The 21,053-nt window shown below is 44.6% G+C and overlaps 1 protein-coding gene across 1 annotated transcript in view; it reads left to right on the top strand.

Moving 5' to 3' along the window:
- The first annotated feature begins 1,327 nt into the window (after window positions 1-1,327).
- LTN1 (listerin E3 ubiquitin protein ligase 1) overlaps window positions 1,328-21,053 on the top strand; it is a 76,483-nt gene continuing 56,757 nt past the window's right edge. Inside the window, exons 1-9 of the mRNA XM_073668295.1 lie at window positions 1,328-1,485; window positions 2,531-2,734; window positions 5,417-5,515; window positions 5,789-6,019; window positions 10,376-10,428; window positions 11,035-11,215; window positions 13,563-13,736; window positions 13,840-14,030; window positions 16,859-17,006. Of these exons, the coding sequence (XP_073524396.1) occupies window positions 1,444-1,485; window positions 2,531-2,734; window positions 5,417-5,515; window positions 5,789-6,019; window positions 10,376-10,428; window positions 11,035-11,215; window positions 13,563-13,736; window positions 13,840-14,030; window positions 16,859-17,006 (1,323 nt within the window). The 5' untranslated portion in view covers window positions 1,328-1,443. The remainder of the gene's footprint in view (window positions 1,486-2,530; window positions 2,735-5,416; window positions 5,516-5,788; window positions 6,020-10,375; window positions 10,429-11,034; window positions 11,216-13,562; window positions 13,737-13,839; window positions 14,031-16,858; window positions 17,007-21,053) is intronic.

The raw sequence follows: 21,053 nt of genomic DNA, 5'->3' as shown, positions 1-21,053 counted from the left end.
TCTCATGCACACACATTGGATTTTGTGTCATCAGTATCTTGTGCTTTGCATGTTTTTGCACAATAGAGCATGTCTCTTCTTTCAGCGGTTTTGCAGCGTTTTTTCATCCAATCCATTGAAAGTAGTGGGCAGTGACAAAAACGCAAGTATCAGGTTTTGCTGCGTTTTTTGTGCCGAAACCTAATGAAGTTGAATAGGCAATTTATTTTTTTTCACTGAACTTTATCAGCATGCATAAGGCTATTTTCACACTAGGTGTTTTTTTCAGCAGTTTTTTTTTCTGCAGCAAAACCTGATCTCTTGCCAGAAAGGTTTGTTCGGGATTTTGCTTGTTTTTTTGCTGCGTTTTTTTTGTCTCTTAGAGCATGTACATAAAGTTCAGTAAAAAAAAAAAAATCTCATTCTATTTCATCAGGTTTTGGCAACAAAACCCGCTGCTGACACCTGCATTTTTTGGTACGTTTTTTCAGCATGTTATCACCACCCATTACTTCCAATGGGTGAAAACTCTGAAAAAAAAAAACGCTGAAAGAAGTGACATGCTTTATTCTGCAAAAATCCATGCAAAGCACAAAATCCTGATGACACAAAAACCAAGGTGTGTGCATGAGATTTCTGGAATCTCATAGACTTTGCTGGTCTTGGAAAACGCAGCAGAAAATTTGGAATAAAAAAAAAGCCTAGTGTGAACATAGCCTAAAGAGACAAATGGGCAGCAAAAAAACAAGCAGAAAAATGCTTTTGGGAAGCTACTTTACCAAGAGCTCTGCTTTTGCTGCAGAAAAAAAACTCTGAAAAACCACCTAGTGTGAACATACCCTAAAAGTTTCAATCATCCCTATTTTTCCAATTAAAAAAAAAACATTTTGGAAGTGACCGAATTCAAAAAATGTCCGATATTGAAAAATATTAATTATTTAGCCAATAGAAAAAAAAGAGAAAGAAAATGCAAAAAAAATGCAATAAAAAGTGACCAAATGCTGGATGAAAAGGAGGAAAAATAAATAATGTGCAAAAAAAAAAAAAAAAGTGGCAGGAAGGGGTTAATGAATAAATTCGATAACTGATGATGAAATTTGCTGATGATCCCTCGTAAACACTGGTGTGAACGTGGATCATAACGTGGCAACATGTATAGTACAGATACCCATACATGGGGGTGACTAGAAAAGCCCCATGAGCCCTGAGACCCCCTGATACAGACCCCCTGGAGTGCTGTCACTGCTGCGGCGGATTCGACACTGGGACCTGAGCGAGAATCCGCCAGACATCACCATACAGGCCGAGCCCAGATCGAATCGCTGCAGTGAGGGCGGAAGCTGGGCAGCGTGCTCGTAGCGTTGATGACGCATAGAAAGGGCTACGCAAGAAGTAATCGATCGCCGATACCGTGAGTTTCGCGTGAGTTGCCGGTGTCGGTGAGAACCGGGAAGGAAGCGGAGGATGGGGGGAAAGAATAAGCAGAGGACGAAAGGAAACGTCCGGGTAAGTGATGGAGAGAGTCCCCGGGGAGCGTGGAGGGCACAGCACTGATGGTGGGCTCTGTCAGCAGCTGGAGAGCGGTCAGGTCCGGGCCTGGTGATGCTGGGGTTTGTAGTCTGGAGCCGGGGCCGCGAGGCGGAGGATAGGGTGAATGTGTGTGGTTGGGGCTGTTGGGTGACCGCTGCCCCCTCTGTGGGCCTCACGTATAGAGAGAGGGTGACGGGAGCGACTTCTGAAAAGGTCCCCACCAAGGTGTGTGCAGGAGATTTCTGGAATCTCATAGACTTTGCTGGTACTGTAAAACGCAGCAGAAAATTTGCATAAAAACAATGCAATGTGTGAACATAGCCTTACTATGCAGTCATCTGATTTCTGAGTTTCCAAATTGCTACTTGGAAAAAGGTGCCTTATTGTAAGAATTAAAGAAAGTCTGTGAGAAAGATCAACCCCCTTCTCAAACTACATGCATCCTCTAAAATATAATCTATGGACACCTTTATATCTTCTATCTGTTGCTGCATTCATCAGTAATTAACATATTCATTCATATGCAAATGAGGCATTGAGTGGAGGAGGTTGTTTCCCTGCCCAGAATCAGCCTCTTTAGCTTACTTGATACCTCGCTGTCTGATATCCTTGCCTGACATCACTCAGCCAGTGGGCTGTCAATCAAGCTAAAGTGGGTGTTGCTGGGCAGGGAAACCAGCTCCTTCGGAGGCGACGGCTCGGTAAGTGCTCTGTTACGCCCAGAGCACTTAATGTCTAATTTGAATATGAATATAAAACGCTCGGACAGCTGCACAGTGGTGGGCATTGCTCCCCTCCATTCAGTTCTCTAATGATGCTTTTACTGTTGTCTTTACTATGACTTGCTGCAGTTTTTGGCCGCGCTTTACTTCTACGGGTCAAACAAGTTGTAAGAAATGATTCTGAGCAGAGGCGAGGCGCAGCCAGAAACTCACAACTGCAGCTTTCCAAGAAGGATTTGTGTGTCTGTACAGCGGCCGGTGGATTCAGCCACACGTTACCTTTGTGTTTTGTTTTGCAGCCGTCAAGCAGTGGTCAGGCCGCAGAGCTTCTCGCCAAGGAAAGTGGCACAGTCCCCGGTTTTATTGGGTTTGGCACAGCGCCAAGTGACCTGGGTTATGTCCCTGCTGTGCAGGGGGCGGAAGAGATCGACAATCTTGTTGACGCAGATTTCCGAATGGTCCTGCGAAAGCTTTCCAAACGGGACGTCACCACCAAGCTAAAAGTAAGGACGTGCGCGAGACGACCGCCGGTGACGGGATTATTGTTCTGCTGTCATTGCTCTTTCCTCGCCCTTTTTATTCCACATCGTTTTGTTTCTCCCATCATTCTCAGCCCTTCAGGACACCCCCCAAATGTCTTATCCTTCCTCTGTCCAGCCCTTAGGCTATGTTCACACATTGCGTTTTTTTTTTATTCTGCAGCAAAATCTGATCACTTGCCAGGAGGTTTGTTCAGGATTTTTCTTGCTTTTTTGCTTGTTCTTTGCTGTGTTTTTTTCACTGTCCTTTTGTCTCTTTATACATCTACATAAAGTTCAGTGAAAAAAAAAATCTCATTCTGGTTTTGGCACAAAAAACACTGAAAAACCTGACACCTGCGTTTTTACAGCGTTTTTTTCACTACCTATTACTTCCAATGGGTGAAAATACACTGAAAGAAGTGACTTGCTCTGTTCTGCAGAAAAACATTCAAAGCACAAAATCCTGATCAAATAAAAACCAAGATGTGAGCAGGAGATTTCTGGAATCTCATAGACTTTGCTGGTACTGTAAAATGCAGCTGAAAATTAGCATAAAAAAACTGCTGAAAAAGCGCAGTGTGTGACTATAGCCTTACACTTGCTTTTCTTTAACCAGTGTGTAGTCATCGCTTTTTTTTCCCACCTGTAGCCATCGACATGGCTAGGTTCAATATCTATTAAGAGATATCTTTATCCTGTATCTTCCCCAGCCAATATTCTTTGCATTTCCCAGCATGTGCGCACAGCTCTCTCCTCCCCAACCCCGTGTACCCATCGCTTTTTGGCTCCCTGCTACCCATCGCTTATTGCCTCCCTGGTCCCTACCCATTGCTTATTGCCTCCCTGGTCCCTATCCATTGCTTTTTGGTTCCCTGGCCCCTACCCATTGCTTATTGCTTCCCTCCCTACCCATTGTTTATTGCCTCCCTGGTCCCTACCCATTGCTTATTGCCTCCCTGGTCCCTACCCATCGCTTCTTGCCGTCCCTGGTCCCTACCCATCGCTTCTTGCCGTCTCTGGTCCCTACCCATCGCTTTTTGCCTCCCTGGTCCCTAGGTTGTTCCTCGGCCCGTGCCCATTGCTTTTTGGTTCCCCAAACCCTATCCATTGCTTTTTGGTTCCCTGGCCCCTACCCATTGCTTATTGCTTCCCTCCCTACCCATTGCTTATTGCCTCCCTGGTCCCTACCCATTGCTTATTGCCTCCCTGGTCCCTACCCATTGCTTATTGCCTCCCTGGTCCCTACCCATTGCTTATTGCCTCCCTGGTCCCTACCCATTGCTTATTGCCTCCCTGGCCCCTACCCATTGCTTATTGCCTCCCTGGTCCCTACCCATTGCTTATTGCCTCCCTGGTCCCTACCCATCGCTTTTTGCCTCCCTGGTCCCTACCCATCGCTTTTTGCCTCCCTGGTCTCTACCCATCGCTTTTTGCCTCCCTGGTCTCTACCCATCGCTTTTTGCCGTCCCTGGTCCCTACCCATCGCTTATTGCCATCCCTGGTCCCTACCCATCGCTTCTTGCCGTCCCTGGTCTCTACCCATCGCTTCTTGCCGTCTCTGGTCCCTACCCATCGCTTTTTGCCTCCCTGGTCCCTAGGTTGTTCCTCGGCCCGTGCCCATTGCTTTTTGGTTCCCCAAACCCTATCCATTGCTTTTTGGTTCCCTGGCCCCTACCCATTGCTTATTGCTTCCCTCCCTACCCATTGTTTATTGCCTCCCTGGTCCCTACCCATTGCTTATTGCCTCCCTGGTCCCTACCCATTGCTTATTGCCTCCCTGGTCCCTACCCATTGCTTATTGCCTCCCTGGTCCCTACCCATTGCTTATTGCCTCCCTGGTCCCTACCCATTGCTTATTGCCTCCCTGGTCCCTACCCATTGCTTATTGCCTCCCTGGTCCCTACCCATTGCTTATTGCCTCCCTGGTCCCTACCCATTGCTTATTGCCTCCCTGGTCCCTACCCATTGCTTATTGCCTCCCTGGTCCCTACCCATTGCTTATTGCCTCCCTGGTCCCTACCCATTGCTTATTGCCTCCCTGGTCCCTAGGTTGTTCCTCGGTCCGTGCCCATTGCTTTTTGGTTCCCCAAACCCTACCCATCGCTTTTTGCCTCCCTGGTCCCTAGGTTGTTCCTCTGCCCGTGCCCATTGCTTTTTGGTTCCCTGGCCCCTACCCATCGCTTTCCCACTTCAAAACAGTTATTTCCATCTCCACACTATACTGGGTGTGGAAGTGATGAGATCCCACCTGGTCAGACAGCTGCACAGTGGTCTTTTGAGGATTCCTTCCAGTCCTCTAATGGTTCTTGTACCGTGCCTCCTATGCTTGCATTATTTATCATGAATTGCTGTGATTTTGCAATTTTTGGCTGCACAACTTAAATAGTTCAAACAAGTCGTAAGAAGCCATTCTGCCTGTAGATGCTTGCAGCCGAAAATTCACAAATTCTGCTTTCCAAAGGTGCCATCCTAAGGAGTCTTCCTTGCACCCGTGACTTATCTTGTATGGCATTGGTAGGTCAGAAAAACAGAAAAAAGCCGTTTAACTTGTGCGCTCCATCTCCCAGAACCTGTACATGAGGTGTGAACAAGGACGTGTGTGGGATTATTAGTGACATTTATGTTTTTTGTGATTTGTGGACAATCTGCTCTTCATCGTTACAGGCAATGCAAGAATTTGGAGCAATGTGCAAGGAGAGGGAGGTGGAGGTCGTCAGAGGAGTCCTTCCATATTGGCCTCGGAACTACTGTAAGATCTCCTTGGTACGTAGTATCTTGTGTGGTCTGAAGCTGCCACAATGTCTCAGATGAAGTTAGAAAGGAGAGCAGCGTGTACAAGTTCTATAGGAAAGAGCTTGTGAGCGCTGCTCTGGAGCTGATGGATTACTGGACGTGCCCCTGCGCTCCTTAGAGAGAGCCGCTGCCCCAACATGTCGCCAGTCTGAAACGTGGCGTTTGCCAGATGCAGCAGAGCCGATTATGTCTTTCATCATCCAGAATTAATTGCGATCTCTCTCCGTTTCTTCTCCTTCCCAGGATCATGATCGTCGGGTGCGGGAAGCGACACAACAAGCCTTCGAGCAGCTCGTTCTGAAAGTGAAGAAATATTTGGCTCCTCATTTAAAAAGCCTCATGGGGTTCTGGCTCCTCTCCCAGTGTGACACTTACTCCCCCGCGGCCGGTGCTGCCAGAGCCGCCTTCAAAGCCGCTTTCCCTCTGCACAAACAGCCGGAAGCCCTGGCCTTCTGCAAGGACGAGGTTCTGAATGTGAGTTTGGGTAACGTCCGGGGGTCACTGCCCCCAATAACAAAATTCCACTCTCGTCATCTTGTGTTAAAGTGTTTGCACGGAGCAATGTGTCTAGGGGGGCATCGATGGTGGAGCAAGCTGCGAGGAGGCCAGAAAGTCATCTGCCATTTTCACAAGAAAATATTTTTACATGTGTTTCACATTAAACCGGAATTAATCCATCGCTTTTTTTGGGGCGGCATACATTAACTCAGATTGTTCTACTACTTATTTTTTATTTTTTTGCTAATTTCCCTGAAATCTAAATTTAATCACTAGATAGAAGTCACTGAGCCTCTTCCTCCTTAGTGCAGAGGTAAATAAATGACATTCAGCGACTTTTTACTTCTGTCCCTCTTGAGAACAACAGCTTCCAAAATGGGAGTTTTCACCCAACTTTTTTATAGTCCCGAATGGCACATCAGCTGAATTAGGAGATTAAAGGGGTATAACGATCTCCAAGATCCAATCTCAATATGTAGTAGTTGTAATAATAATAATTGCAAATACCTCTAATTAGAAATCTAGTATATATATTTTTCAAATTCGCTATGTTGCTTACCCCATGTGCAGGGCATTGCAGTAGCTTAGGTATCCATGGTTGCAATGCCCTGCACATGGGGTGAGCAACATAGTGAATCAGATGAACTCCCTGGTCCCTGCCCGTCGCCTTTTGGCTCATACCTAAGCTACTGCAATGCCCTGCACATGGGGTAAGCAACATGGCTTATCAGAAGAACTATACTACATTTCTAATTGGAGGTATTTGCTAATATTATAATTATTACACCAACTACATATTGGGATAGGATCTGGGAGTACCCCTTTAATACGTCCTTAGTGAAACAGAACATGGTGGATTTATCATCCCAGGTGGCTAGAAAAACCATAAAAGAGAGTTCTGGATGTTAACAAAACCTCCCCAGTCTTCTCTTCTGGTTCCTCTGCACTTTCTGTTGGACTGGACATCCCTTCTTAACAGCTAAATTGCCCATTGTAAAATAAAAAAACATGTACTTGCCTCTCGGAGCGGCGCTCTGCCTCCGACGTCGGCGCGCTGGTGGAATAATAACGGCTGCTGGAGTTCAGCAGCTGCTGTTTGGCTGCAGCGGTCACTAGAGACACAACCCGAACACCAGAGGAATGGCGTCAGTCCAGGCGGTAAAAATATGTATTCTTTTTATTCTACGATGGGTAATTTGGCTGTCTGACAAGGTACTGTTTACTAATGGACAGGTCCTTTAAGTGATGATCCTTAAGAGGAACCTGTCAGGACAATTTTATTAATCAATCTACTGCAATGGTTGTATAGGTCTTAGGACATTATTAATAAGGATGCCTGTTTTGTCGTGATCCGATGTGCCAGCGCTGAGAAAGCTTTGATGCTGATGTCACATGCAAATGAACTAGACAGTGCATTGGGGGGTGTCAAGTACTCAACACATCAACGCGCCCCCCAATGCATTTCTGGACTAATTTGCATGTGGCTTCAAAGGCTCGATTTCTCAGCACTGGCACAATGGATTTTTACAAGACTGCTATCATTTTGTTGCATCACATCCATACCTCTAATATCTGTGTAAAATCCTCCTTCCCTAAGGAATTGTAATAAGTTCTGAAAACTTTCTAACATACTTTTTCATGGAGGAGCAGCGCCACACGTAGGCAACTATTCTATACTGGCGTGCCGGAAAATTAAGGATCCATTGATGGGCGTCCAAGAAGACGGACCCCAGACAATCTGTATTAACCCTTTAATTTCACTTAAAGAAAAGGTATAGATGCAAAGGTAGAAGTTGCACCCACATAAAGAAAAACCATTCCCGTGTGTTAAGTGGTTCCTTCATTAACAATGATCACCTATTGAAAGGACAGGCGATAACTTGTTGCTCGGTGGGGGTCCTCCTTGGCCGCGCACATTCGTCCTCCTCATTTGTTTGGAAAAAGACCGGCGCCGTCCTCTGCTTTCTCCACCACCACTTTGAGCAGCGCTGGTCAGTGGCCCCTTATTTGGGATCTGTGGAGGATACAGCGGTCAGACATTCACCCATCACAAAGTTAGTAACTATATAAGCCATTAAAAGCAATTCACTGAAAAGGACGGTGGGGCAAAGCCGTCAGAGACCTACCTTGGAGTGGTCATCCAAGACCCTTCTCTCCGTCTAGTTTTTCAAAGTATGTTTCTCTGCAGGGTTTGATAACACATCCATGTGCGCTCATCTCTCACGTAACCGCAGAATTTCCTGGAACCTTACTTGGGCTGAATATACCGTACACATCTGTTGTTCCCCCTCCTTGGACATCCTTATCTTTTTGAGGATAAAAATGTAAAACTTTTCTAAGCCAGAGATTACACAAGGTCCTAACCCCAACATCTGCTGTGGTTTGGCCCCACGTAGATCAGATGCTCTAGGACGGAAAGCTAATAATCTACTTTACATCGCAGGCGGAGCGGTCCCTCCCCCCCCCCTCCATGGCTCCGCGCCAGTCCCCCCTCCATGGCTCCGTGCCAGTCCCCCCTCTGTGGCTCCGCGCCAGTCCCCGCTGTTCTCAGCGTCCGCCGCGCTGTGTTGGCTGCTGCGCCAGAACATGAACCCGTCCTCCTTGTTTGGGTCACGTCCCAGTATTTCATGTTCTAGAACATCCTGACAACTTCCAGTTTGGGTCAGAGTCGTCCTCTGCACCCATCTGATCTCTCATTAGGTGACGGGTTTTGTGAGCTCTGGACATTAACAGTCATGCTGAAAAAATATCTATATTGGGGTTTTTTTTTTGGGATGGAGAGGAGAGTTGAAGGAGAACATATCCTGACAACTCTATACATCGCATGACTCTACGTTACCCTGAGGGGGTTGTCAGCGAGTGTGTCCTTTATTACATTACTCTTGGGTCCTCTACATTCTGTGGATCTCCTGGAATCCTGAGGGTAGGGTCCGACATAGCGTTCTTCGTGCAGCCATGACAGGTGCTGATGCCGCCCGGACAGGAAAGTCTTCACTGTTCCAATAGGATTTTTATAAATTGATTGTAAACTGTTTATTGGAAAAGGTTTGTTTCCAACAATGAAAGTTATCAGCTGTCCGTAAGATAAGTGATATCTTTCCATTCGTCAGATGTTTGGTGGGACCACCCCCAACAGTCCCCCTCCCCTGTACTCAGGGACCCCACAGCAATCATAAATGTATCACCTACCCTGTGCATAGCTGATCATTTTAAAGGGGTATTCCCATCTCCAAGATCCTATCCTAATATGTAGTAGGTGTAATAATATTAGCAAATACCTCTAATTAGAAATCTAGTATAGTTCTTCTGATTCGCTATGTCACTTACCCCATGTTCAGGGCATTGCAGTAGCTTAGGTATCCATGGGTACGACCACTAGCATCTAACTGTCACTATATGAGTGGTCATAACTATGGATACCTAAAATACTGCAATGCTCTGTTACGCAGAGCGTGGGAAAGACTAAGTGCAACACGAAGGGATGAGGGGAAGGAAGCCCAGACACTAGGGGGAAAGGGGGAGTGGAGACCCCCCAGGCAGATCTAATAATACCCTGCTTACCCTACCGTCCCATTATTGGCTCCACACCAATTGCCGAGCAGGAAACCTAAGACCTGTATATCCCTAGAGCTAGGCCCTAGATAGGGGGGGGGTGAGTCCTAGTCAGTCCCCACTATAAACTAAAGACAACAAGGGAGATAAACAAAGGGGAAAAACTTAGCTTGAGCAGACTCCAGAGACATAACACCAAACGTCCTCCAAAGGCACCAGAGAGGAAGCTGACCGACTGCTATAGCTCCAAGCCTTCACAAGGGAAAATGTGAATATCACCGGCGACTCCCTGAAGTAGACTGAGAGTTTATAAACACCTAGACCAGGGTGTGGCAATCAGAGCAGGAGGGAGGTTGCCGCTGAGTCCAAAAGTGAATAGGATTAAGAAGGCATCTGCAATGCCAAATGCCAAGCCTTCTGCAGCCAGATGCAGAGCGACTGTCTGTTACATCTGACACACCCGTGACATGCCCTGCGCATGGGGTAAGTGACATAGCGAATCAGAAGAACTGTACTACATTTCTAATTGGAGGTATTTGCTAATATTATTATTACACCTATTACATATTTGGATAGGATCTTGGAGATGGGAATACCCCTTTAATGTTACAAAGTCCACGGATGAGTGATGCCGTTGTGGCCCTACTCTCTAGACCACTCATTTAGATGAACAAATTGATGCAGTGTGATCCACAATATTGTCTTACTTGGATAATGTACGATGTTACGACGTTACATGGGATCTGTATTGTCATCTCATCTGCTTTTTTTCTTTATCAGGTTTTGCTCGATCATCTGCTGAAGGAAACACCGGACTCCATAAGTGATCCGCAGTAAGTTTGCGTTTCTTATTTTTATTTCTCAAACGTATTAAGAATTCTTTTCCAGCGTCATCTTGTGGATTGGTGGAGGCGTTCCACCGTTGGGATCCTGAGAACGGGGCTCTGACATGCCGATTGGAATTTACTCCATTTCACCATCACCAATTTTAGGTTACCATCTTTCCTTTGAATAAGTAACAAATAAAAACCTTAAAAGGGTTGTCCCAAGATTGTTAGAGGAAAAACGTATCTGTACATACAGGATAACTTACTGTTCTGACTGCTGGTCCCTCCATTGATCCTGCGGTTCTGTAAGGTCTCATGTGAATTCTAGCGGAGGTTGAGCATTTTCATATATTCATCTTCCATAATTCTTTTTCCATGGTGCCGCACTTGGCTTTCTCTGTCAGTCCTATAGTCCCAGGTAATTTAAGTACCTATTCTGCAGAACTCCTTTCTTGAGATAGCTGGGGATAATTCCCAATCTTGGAACAACCCCTTTAATTGATGAAGTATATGTGCTCTTATGCACCAACGGTCTCACGATGGATTTTTGGGGAATTCAGCTGCAATACCCCTTTTTTAGGGTCTTATAATCCTGCCCTGATTATCTTACAGGACTGTCCCACCTGAAGAACGAGAAGCAAAGTACTTCAGGGTCGTGACGTGTTCTCTGCTGGCGTTAAAGCGCCTCCTTTCCATATTGCCCAACAGTGAAAATCTTACTCTACAGGACCGGATATCTCACCTTCTGGCCCAGGGCAAGTTCTGGAAATACAGCAAACACCAGTCACCAAATGTAAGCGTCTGTCTGCACTTCAGATATAGTGGTCACATATAAATATTGCACTGTTTTATCTGGGGGTGAATGTGGCGTAAACCCGCCTCGTGCACCTAAACGTCGATCAATGCTGTATATACACCGTATCAACCTCGTTGATTTTATCTTTCCAAATCCTACCTTGTATACCCAAAGCTAAAGAGGATCTGCCGGCTTTAGTAAATATTTCCTTTAAAATAACTTTTCTGTAACATACATTTTTTTGTTTAGAACTTTGTTAATCCGACCCTCTTTTACTCTGCCTGGAAATGCATATCTGTATACAGTAGATATATAAAAAAAAAAAAGTAAACAACGCCAGGTTTTTGTCATGTACCATTACCAAGAAGAATACTTCCAGAACTTTTTCCACCTTTAGTCTCACACATAATCTGTAAAAATCCATTGAAAAACAAACTGAAGTCATTTTGAGGGGGGGAGGGAATAACAAAAATAAAATAATTTGGTTGTGTAAGTATGAGCAACCTCTTGGGGATGTGTTTGTGTTCAGAATTAGCCACTCATGTTACATAGTAGTCAGTACACGGCTGCCATCATGTACAGGGATTCTGATTAACTCCATATAAAGTTTAGGTGTTCTAGTAGGATTTTCCAGCTTACAACATAGCAAAGGGATCTCATTGTTGGAAGTTTACAACACAGCAAAGGGATCTCATTGTTGAGAGTTATCTGTAAGGAGAAGGGTACAAAATAATGTCCAAGGGATTAGATATATCATCATGGAACACTATGAAGACGCCATCAAGAAGTGGCTTAAATTTGGCACAACAGTGGCATTTTCTACAACTGGTCCCTGAAAAATTAATGAAAAGACTTGAAGAAAATTGGCCCGTGAAGCTGTGAAGAGGCTTACAGCAACGTTAAAGGAGCTGCAGGAATTTCTGGCTAGTACTGGTTGTGTACTGCATGTGACAACAATCTCCCCTATTCTGCAAATATCTGGCCTGTGGGGTAGGGTGGCGGAAGAAGGAAGCCTTATCTTACAAAAAAAAAAACATCTGATCCAGGCTATGTTCTTCCAAAACCTACATGAAGTCTGCCAAAAGCATGTGGTAAAACGTGCTATGGTCTGAGGAGACTGAGGTTGAACCTTTTGTTGGTAATTCAATATGGTATATTTAGTGCAAAGTCAATGCTCTGCATCACCATGAGAACACCATACACACAGTGAAGCATAGTGGATTTAGCATTATACCTTTGGGCTGTTTTTCAATGTGGCTTTAGTCAAGGTAGAGGGAATTATGAACCATTCCAAATATCAGTCAATTTTGCAAGAAAACCTTCAGGCCTTTGCTAAAAAGCTGAAGATGAAGAGCAATTTCACCTTTCTAAGCGACCTCCAAATCAACAAAAAGCAGCCGCCTTGGCACTAGGGGGAGCTCTCTCCAGACAGATCTGTACGGAGCCTCTGTGCTATGTGGGCTTTTCTCTGCTTTTTTTGGTTGTATTTACCCCAAGAAAGTATCAGTAATGATGTCAGCTCACCGCACAAAAACACAAGCCCTGACAAAAGCTCCATCAACGACCCAATAAAAAAAAAGTCACGGGTCTCAAAAAAATGGCGATTTACATTTTTTTCCATTTTTTTTTTCTTTTGCAAAGTTCAGAATCTTTTTCTTTTTACCCACTAAAATATATATAAAAAAAATCTTTTGAAGTTGGGTGTTGCCGTAATGGTACTGACCCGGAGAATCACGTTACCAAGTCATTATCACAGCACAATGAATGTTGGAAAATCAAAAGATAAATAAACAGCGGCAGATTTGCATTTATTTTTCATCATTTTGCCCCACTTTTAAATTTTTTTTTTTCCCGTTATCCAACACATTTTATGGTAAAATGAATGGTGCCATTGAAAAGTACAACTCGTCTGGCAAAAAAAAGAAAAAAAAAACCCTTAATACGGAAAATTAAAAAACGGAGAAGAAAATGTTCTGGCTCTTGAGACGAGAGAAAAACAATAAAAGTGCAAAAATGGATAATCGACAGGACTTTAAAGGGTCAGTTTAGAGGTCAGAGCGGGGATCATGGAAGTCGAACCATCACTTATTGCATACGGTGAAGGACCGGTGCCTTGTATGGGCTATGCCCCCTAAAAATGAAGTGTGCATAGCCACTAACTACGCCTTGCGATTCCCCCCACCCAAAGCCATATACATGTTTTCATGTGTTCTCTGGAAGGAGAGGAGTGTGAGCCACTGTTGGACTTCTCTAGTGGCACCTGATCTTCCATGACCACAAAGGATCAGACATGTTGAAACCCATCAGCCCAATATTATTATAATATTCCTGTCTTATTCTGTAGGTTCGCTCGGCTTTCTTTGAGCTGGTTTCAGCTTTCTGCCATCATCTGCCATCCCTTCTAAATGCTGAAGCGGCTCGCGTGTGCCCCACCGTGCTGCTGAGTATCGATGACAGCGATGCCGTTGTGTGCCCGGCTATCTGGGAGTCTGTCCTGTACACACTGACCACTATAGAGGTGAGCCGGCTCATTAACTTTCCACATGTAATCAGGTCCTGTAGGTGTAGCAAAGTGCAAATACTCCTGTTCATTTCAACGACTTGTCTTTTATCTAATCCAGAACTGCTGGGATCACGTCAATGCCAAAAAGGGGGTTTTACCCAAACTGTGGGCAGTGCTAAGAGAGGGCGGAAGAGGACTGGCCACCATCATCTTCCCCAATCTGCTGCCGTTTATTAGCAGAGTCCCCAGTGAGACGACACAGCCGCGGATGGACTTCTACAACACGTTATTCGACTCGTTAATACAAGGGTACGATACGGGCTCCTCACAAGGGTGCAATTGATACTCACAGATCTGCACACGGTTGGGCCATATTCCCACCTAACGTAAACTCAGCATTTTTCATGCATGTTTACCGCAGGTGTCTGCACCTAAAAACGTCATAGCAATCTACATTACATTTAAAAAATTGAATAAACAGCAATTTTTAATTCCGATTAGACCAACTTTTATTATGCATTTTTGTTTTTTCTTTGCCGAGGTTCTGCACTTAAACACAATAGTGATTTTACATTTTTCAATTTCGTCATAAAAGTCTATGGGAGAAATAAAACCACACCAACAAAGTTCCACTACGGGAATAAGTTTTCAAGAATCCACTTTACTTGAACTGTTTTCTGCACAAAAAAAGAAATGCAGATGAAAAACAAACGTTAGAACAAGCGCTTCGGAAATCTTCCTACGCAACTATTTTTGTGCTGAAAATCAGCTGCATTTTAGGCTATGTTCACACACGTTGGGTTTTGCTGCGTATTTTGCAGTAGATATTTATGGACATTTTCAGCTGCTTTTTGCAGTACCAGCAAAGTCTATGAGAAACCAGAATTCTCTGTTCACACATCTTGTTTTTTTTTTTTTGGTGCGTATTTTGTGCCTCGGTTGGGTTTTGGACAATAGAGAATGTCACTTCTTTCAGCTTTTTTTCACCAATAGGAAGTAATGGGTGGTGAAGAAAACGCTGAAAAAACGCACCAAAAAACACAGGCAAATTTTTTTCAGCATTTTTGATGGCAAAATAGAATGGGGTTCTTATTTTTTTCACAGAACTTTATGCCTAAATAGAGACAGAAGGACAATGAAAAAAAACAAAACATCAAAAAACGCAGCGATCAGTTTTGCTGCAGATTTCTGACTGAAAAAAAGCACAACATGTGGGAACATAGCCTAATAGTTCAAGTAAAGTGGACCTGTTGTGCATTATTTCTTTGTTTTTTTCTCTCAGACATCTGAAAAAAATATACATTTGGCCTATATATATATACAGTACAGACCAAAAGTTTGGACACACCTTCTCATTTAAAGATTTTTCTGTATTTTCATGACTATGAAAATTGTACATTCACACTGAAGACATCAAAACTATGAATTAACACATGTGGAATTATATACTTAACAAAAAAGTGTGAAACAACTGAAAATATGTCTTATATTCTAGGTTCTTCAAAGTAGCCACCTTTTGCTTTGATGGCTGCTTTGCACACTCTTGGCATTCTCTTGATGAGCTTCAAGAGGTAGTCACCGGAAATGGTCTTCCAACAATCTTGAAGGAGTTCCCAGAGATGCTTAGCACTTGTTGGCCCTTTTGCCTTCACTCTGCGGTCCAGCTCACCCCAAACCATCTCGATTGGGTTCAGGTCTGGTGACTGTGGAGGCCAGGTCATCTGGCGTAGCACCCCATCACTCTCCTTCTTGGTCAATTAGCCCTTACACAGCCTGGAGGTGTGTTTGGGGTCATTGTCCTGTTGAAAAATAAATGATGGTCCAACTAAACGCAAACCGGATGGAATAGCATGCCGCTGCAAGATGCTGTGGTAGCCATGCTGGTTCAGTATGCCTTCAATTTTGAATAAATCCCCAACAGTGTCACCAGCAAAGCACCCCCACACCATCACACCTCCTCCTCCATGCTTCACGATGGGAACCAGGCATGTAGAGTCCATCCGTTCACCTTTTCTGCGTCGCACAAAGACATGGTGGTTGGAACCAAAGATCTCAAATTTGGACTCATCAGACCAAAGCACAGATTTCCACTGGTCTAATGCCCATTCCTTGTGTTCTTTAGCCAAAACAAGTCTTTTCTGCTTGTTGCCTGTCCTTAGCAGTGGTTTCCTAGCAGCTATTTTACCATGAAGGCCTGCTGCACAAAGTCTCCTCTTAACAGTTGTTGAAGAGATGTGTCTGCTGCTAGAACTCTGTGTGGCATTGACCTGGTCTCTAATCTGAGCTGCTGTTAACCTGCGATTTCTGAGGCTGGTGACTCGGATAAACTTATCCTCAGAAGCAGAGGTGACTCTTGGTCTTCCTTTCGTGGGGCGGTCCTCATGTGAGCCAGTTTCTTTGTAGCGCTTGATGGTTTTTGCAACTGCACTTGGGAACACATTCAAAGTTTTCTCAATTTTTCGGACTGACTAACCTTCATTTCTTAAAGTAATGATGGCCACTCGTTTTTCTTTACTTAGCTGCTTTTTTCTTGCCATAATACAAATTCTAACAATCTATTCAGTAGGACTATCAGCTGTGTATCCACCAGACTTCTGCACAACACAACTGATGGTCCCAACCCCATTTCTAAGGCAAGAAATCCCACTTATTAAACCTGACAGGGCACACCTGTGAAGTGAAAACCATTTCCGGTGACTACCTCTTGAAGCTCATCAAGAGAATGCCAAGAGTGTGCAAAGCAGTCATCAAAGCAAAAGGTGGCTACTTTGAAGAACCTAGAATATAAGACATATTTTCAGTTGTTTCACACTTTTTTGTTAAGTATATAATTCCACATGTGTTAATTCATAGTTTTGATGCCTTCAGTGTGAATGTACAATTTTCATAGTCATGAAAATACAGAAAAATCTTTAAATGAGAAGGTGTGTCCAAACTTAAGGTCTGTACTATATATAGATAGATAGATAATATCTATGATAACAGAAAGACACACACTCTTAAGTCCCACCACTTAAGAGCCGCAGCTGATATTGCCTGTGGCATCCTAGGGATTACATGGACTGGAATGGTCCTGGACATATTCTGCATTGCTGAGGTTAGTGCATCAAGCTAATTTTACCGTTTCCTATCACCAGCCTGTCCAGTGAACGCGCCCTTGCCAGCCCCACAGAATGTGCCGCCATACTGAGCGCTTACAAAGACTGTCTGCGCTTCACTATGCAGGAAAACATGGGAGACAGCGAGGAGCACGTGAAGATTCGTCAGTCACTCGTTATAGACCAGGTATGGCACTTTGTACCTACTAACTCTGTTAGAGATACTGTTAGGATTTTGCCCTATAACTCCCTGGCAGACTTCATATACAGACAGCATTGGGGTCTTCTTTAGGCCCCCCAGGGCTGACTGCACTTGGGTTACTGCAGTCATGTCATTGGGAAACTTAGTGACCCAATTGAAGAGAGGAGTCCCCTTCGATCATTCTGCTGTCAGTCTTGACTTTCTCAATAGTAGTGTTAAACAGTGATCAGATATTCCTTTGATCCGGGCCTGTTTGGATGTAGAATATACTCTCTTAAGGGGGCTTTTCCATCTCTATTAAGTGAAGACATACCTCCAGTGTGTATGCCATATCGTGGTTGTCCCATGTACAAAGTACATTTTAATTAATAGATCTTGGAATAATAATAATTTCCACTATTAGATGTGTGAAAAAAAATGTTCCTGTGCTGAGATAATCTTATAAATGTGCCCCGCTGTGTACTGTGTAATGGCTGTGTTGTTTGCAGTGTCTGACCATGTAGAGCTGCTGCAGTTTATGTTCGGCACATATAGCTTCTGGACAGTGGGAGGGAAGCATAACAGTATATAGACAACACAGCATGTGTTTACAGCCATTTCTTTCTGTGAGGTAACATATTTCTCTGCCTGTTTTATCACAGCAGCAAGTATTTCTGCCAAGTCTCCAGCCCTCTGAGCTCATCATAAATCAAGTCAGTGACATAGCATCACAATGTCAGCTGAGCTTTTACCTTGTTGACTTGATTTATGGTGATCTCAGATGACTGGAGGTAAGGAAAAAACACTCGGTCCTGGGATAAAACAGCCAGGGAAATGTGCTGTCTCAAAAAAAAAGCAGCTATAAGCCCCTGCTGTGTTGTCTTGTCCGTGTTCCCCTGGCCAGGAGCTGTGTCTTGGTTCATTACAGCCAGAAGTGTATTGCTGTTGTGTTGTAATGACTAGCCCAGGGGGATGGGGACGACTCGGTATCCGGGCCTTTGCCTGGCCTTGGGGATGTCGTGGTGGTCGGCTCCCGGGCCCGTACCCTGGGGTCAGCTTTTAAAAGGGGATTATTGGTTAACCCGTGACGCTGGGTAAGCTCCTCTGCCCCCACTGCTACTCACTTTCCACTCGCCTTCGGCCACGCTCGGGCCCTCACTAGGCTACTCACACTAGCGGCAGCTTGCCGCGCTTCACCGCTCTTATGGCGTCGGCACACCTAAAGCTCACTATTCTGAGCTACAGCTGAGTCTGAACTATGCTCCACTGCAGGCTGACCTCGCTCAGGCTTCTCTACCGCAGGAACTCTCTCAACAGACTAACTGCCTAGCTCCAACTTCCCTATTTATATCCCTAACGGGCTCCCTCTGCTGGTCTGAGGTGGAAGGTGAAGATGTGTGAATGTTTATGGGGGCCTCTTGTGGAGGATTCCATTAATGCACACTTCTAGGATCTGTGGTACCAAGCGCAGCTCGGCGCCACAGTAACATCGACATGGGGCATAATTATCCATGGCCTAAATCCCCCCGATAACAATGCAGTTAAACCCACCATGAATGTTATTTCTAAGAAGGTGGATTTGTGTTAAACCCCTCCTGGCCTTCTTATTTGCAATATACTTACTCCCTGCCACATTCTGACTAGATGGGTGAAGCCTCGCTCAATGCAAGTATATTGAGCGAGGCCATAAACAGTCTAGTTGGATTGTGGCTGCAAGTATGCATATCACTTATTTACAGTCACGTGACCGCCTGCTCCTGGCACTGGAGAATCCTGACATAGAGTGACTGCAGACTTGTTTCTTAAGAACGGACAACCCTATTAAGGCTAAGTTCACACGATGCGTCTTTGATGCGTTTTCGCGGCGGTTTTCCGCCAAAAAAAACAAACTGCAGCATGACCATTTCTTACGCGATCCCGCTGCTAATTCGCGCCCATTCACATGCATTGAACCGCAGCAAACCCGCAGGTATAATATCTATACCTGCGGATTTGCTGCGTTTCATTTACAGCCAATGATCACGAATTCACGGCAGTGATGGCTGATGTCACCGCTGTAGAAGTGACCCGAATCGTCGTGGGACAAACGTTGGCGTGATCGTGGACTGCGTCGTTGACGGCGGACAAGTGAGGGATATGGTTGTTTGTTATTTTACGTTTTTTTCAGAAAATCGAGGGCTTCGCAGATGGAGTGTAATAAAAAACATTGTAGAACCGTGCGTTTTTTATTTCATTAAAATACTTTATTTTGGCCGTGTCTTTTATTGAAAAAGCGGCGACTACGTGGTTAGTAATGGGGGCGTCTTATAGACGCCCTCCATTACTAACCTGGGCTTCACGTCAGTCGTCAATATTAGGCTGACGTGAACCCCAACCCCATTACCCCACTCATCACGTCTACAGGGCAGTTCGAAGTGCGGAGACTAAGCGCCAGATTTGGCGCATCTTATGGATGCGCCATTTCTGGGACTGCTGAGGGGTGATATTAACCCCTTAATAACATCTGACGTACTAATACGCGTCTGTGCCCTGGGACTTAAGAGCCAGACCCGTATTAGTACGTCATGGCGATCGCGCGCGCACACAGGCTGTGCGGGCGCGATCGCCGCCGGGTGTCAGCTGATTGTCACAGCTGACACCCGGTACTATGTGCAGGGAGCGGTCACGCACCGCTCCCAGCACATTAACCCCCGCGATGCTGCGATCGAAGTCGATCGAAGTCGATCGCGGCATTGCGGGGGCAAGGGGAGGTGATCGCCGATACTCACCTCCTCTTCCGGCTTCCAGCGCAGTCTGCAAAGGCTTCCCGGGTGTTGCCATGACGACCCGATGTCGTCATGACAACATCCGGGTCACCAGAGAGCAGGAAGATTGCTTGGACATGCGCAGTGCATCTCCAAGCAATCTTCACACTGTGCACTTCTGACAGCCTTCATGGCATAGGGATGGTGCTCCATTCCTGTGCCATGCAGGCGATCAGAAAAAAAAAAGTGAAAGTCCCAGAGTGGGACAAAGTAATAAAGTGTATAAACTGTGTGAAAGTGGAAAAAAAAAAAAAAAAAAATGTGCAAAAATATTATAAAAAAATAAAAAAAATAATACACCAAAAATAAAAATATAATGTACCCATCAATAAATATTATTATAAAAAAAATAAAAAAAAAACAATAAAAGTACACATATTTGGTATCGCCGCGTCCGGAACAACCTGACCTATAAAACTGTCCCACTAGTTAACCCCTTCAGTGAACACGGTAAAAAAAAAAAAAAAAAAACCAAGCAAAAAACAATGCTTTATCACCATACCGCCAAACAAAAAGTGGAATAACACGCGATCAAAAAGACGCATATAAATAAAAATGATACCGCTGAAAACGTCATCTCGTCCCGCAAAAAACAAGCCGCCATATAGCTCCATCAGCCGAAAAATAAAAAAGTTATAGCTCTCAGAATAAAGCGATACTAAAAAATATTTTTTTCTATAAAATAGCTTTTATTGTGTATAAGCGCCAAAACATAGAAAAATTATACAAATGTGGTACCGCTGTAAACGTACTGACCCGAAGAGTAAAGCTGCCTCATCAATTTTACCACACGCGGAACAGAATAAAAAAAAAAAAAAAAAACAATTCCTGAATTGTTGGTTTTTGTTTATTCTGCCTCCCAAAAATCGGAATAGAAAGCGATCAAAAAATGTCACGTGCCTGAAAATGGCACCAATAACAACGTCAAGTCATCCCGCAAAAAACGAGCCGTCACATGACTGTCTGCCAAAATTTGGAAAAATTATAGCTCTCAAAATATGGCGATGCAAAAACTAGATTTTACAAAAAATGCGTCTTTTAGTGTGTGACAGCTGTCAGTCATAAAAACCCCATATGATTCTGGCATTGCTGTAATCACACCGACCCGAAGAATAAAGTCGTCTAATCACTTATACCGCACAAGGAACGGCGTCAAAAATAAACTCTTGAGTTAGGATTGGGCTAGGGTTAGGGCTGGGTTTGGGGCTAGGGTTGTGCTGGGGCTAGGGTTGTGCTGGGGCTAGGGTTG

The sequence above is a fragment of the Phyllobates terribilis genome, unplaced genomic scaffold (assembly GCF_046119375.1).
Source record: "Phyllobates terribilis strain yellow unplaced genomic scaffold, ASM4611937v1 Scaffold_2__4_contigs__length_985480577, whole genome shotgun sequence".
Taxonomy (NCBI): domain Eukaryota; kingdom Metazoa; phylum Chordata; class Amphibia; order Anura; family Dendrobatidae; genus Phyllobates; species Phyllobates terribilis.
This window is presented reverse-complemented; position numbering and strand designations above follow the sequence as displayed.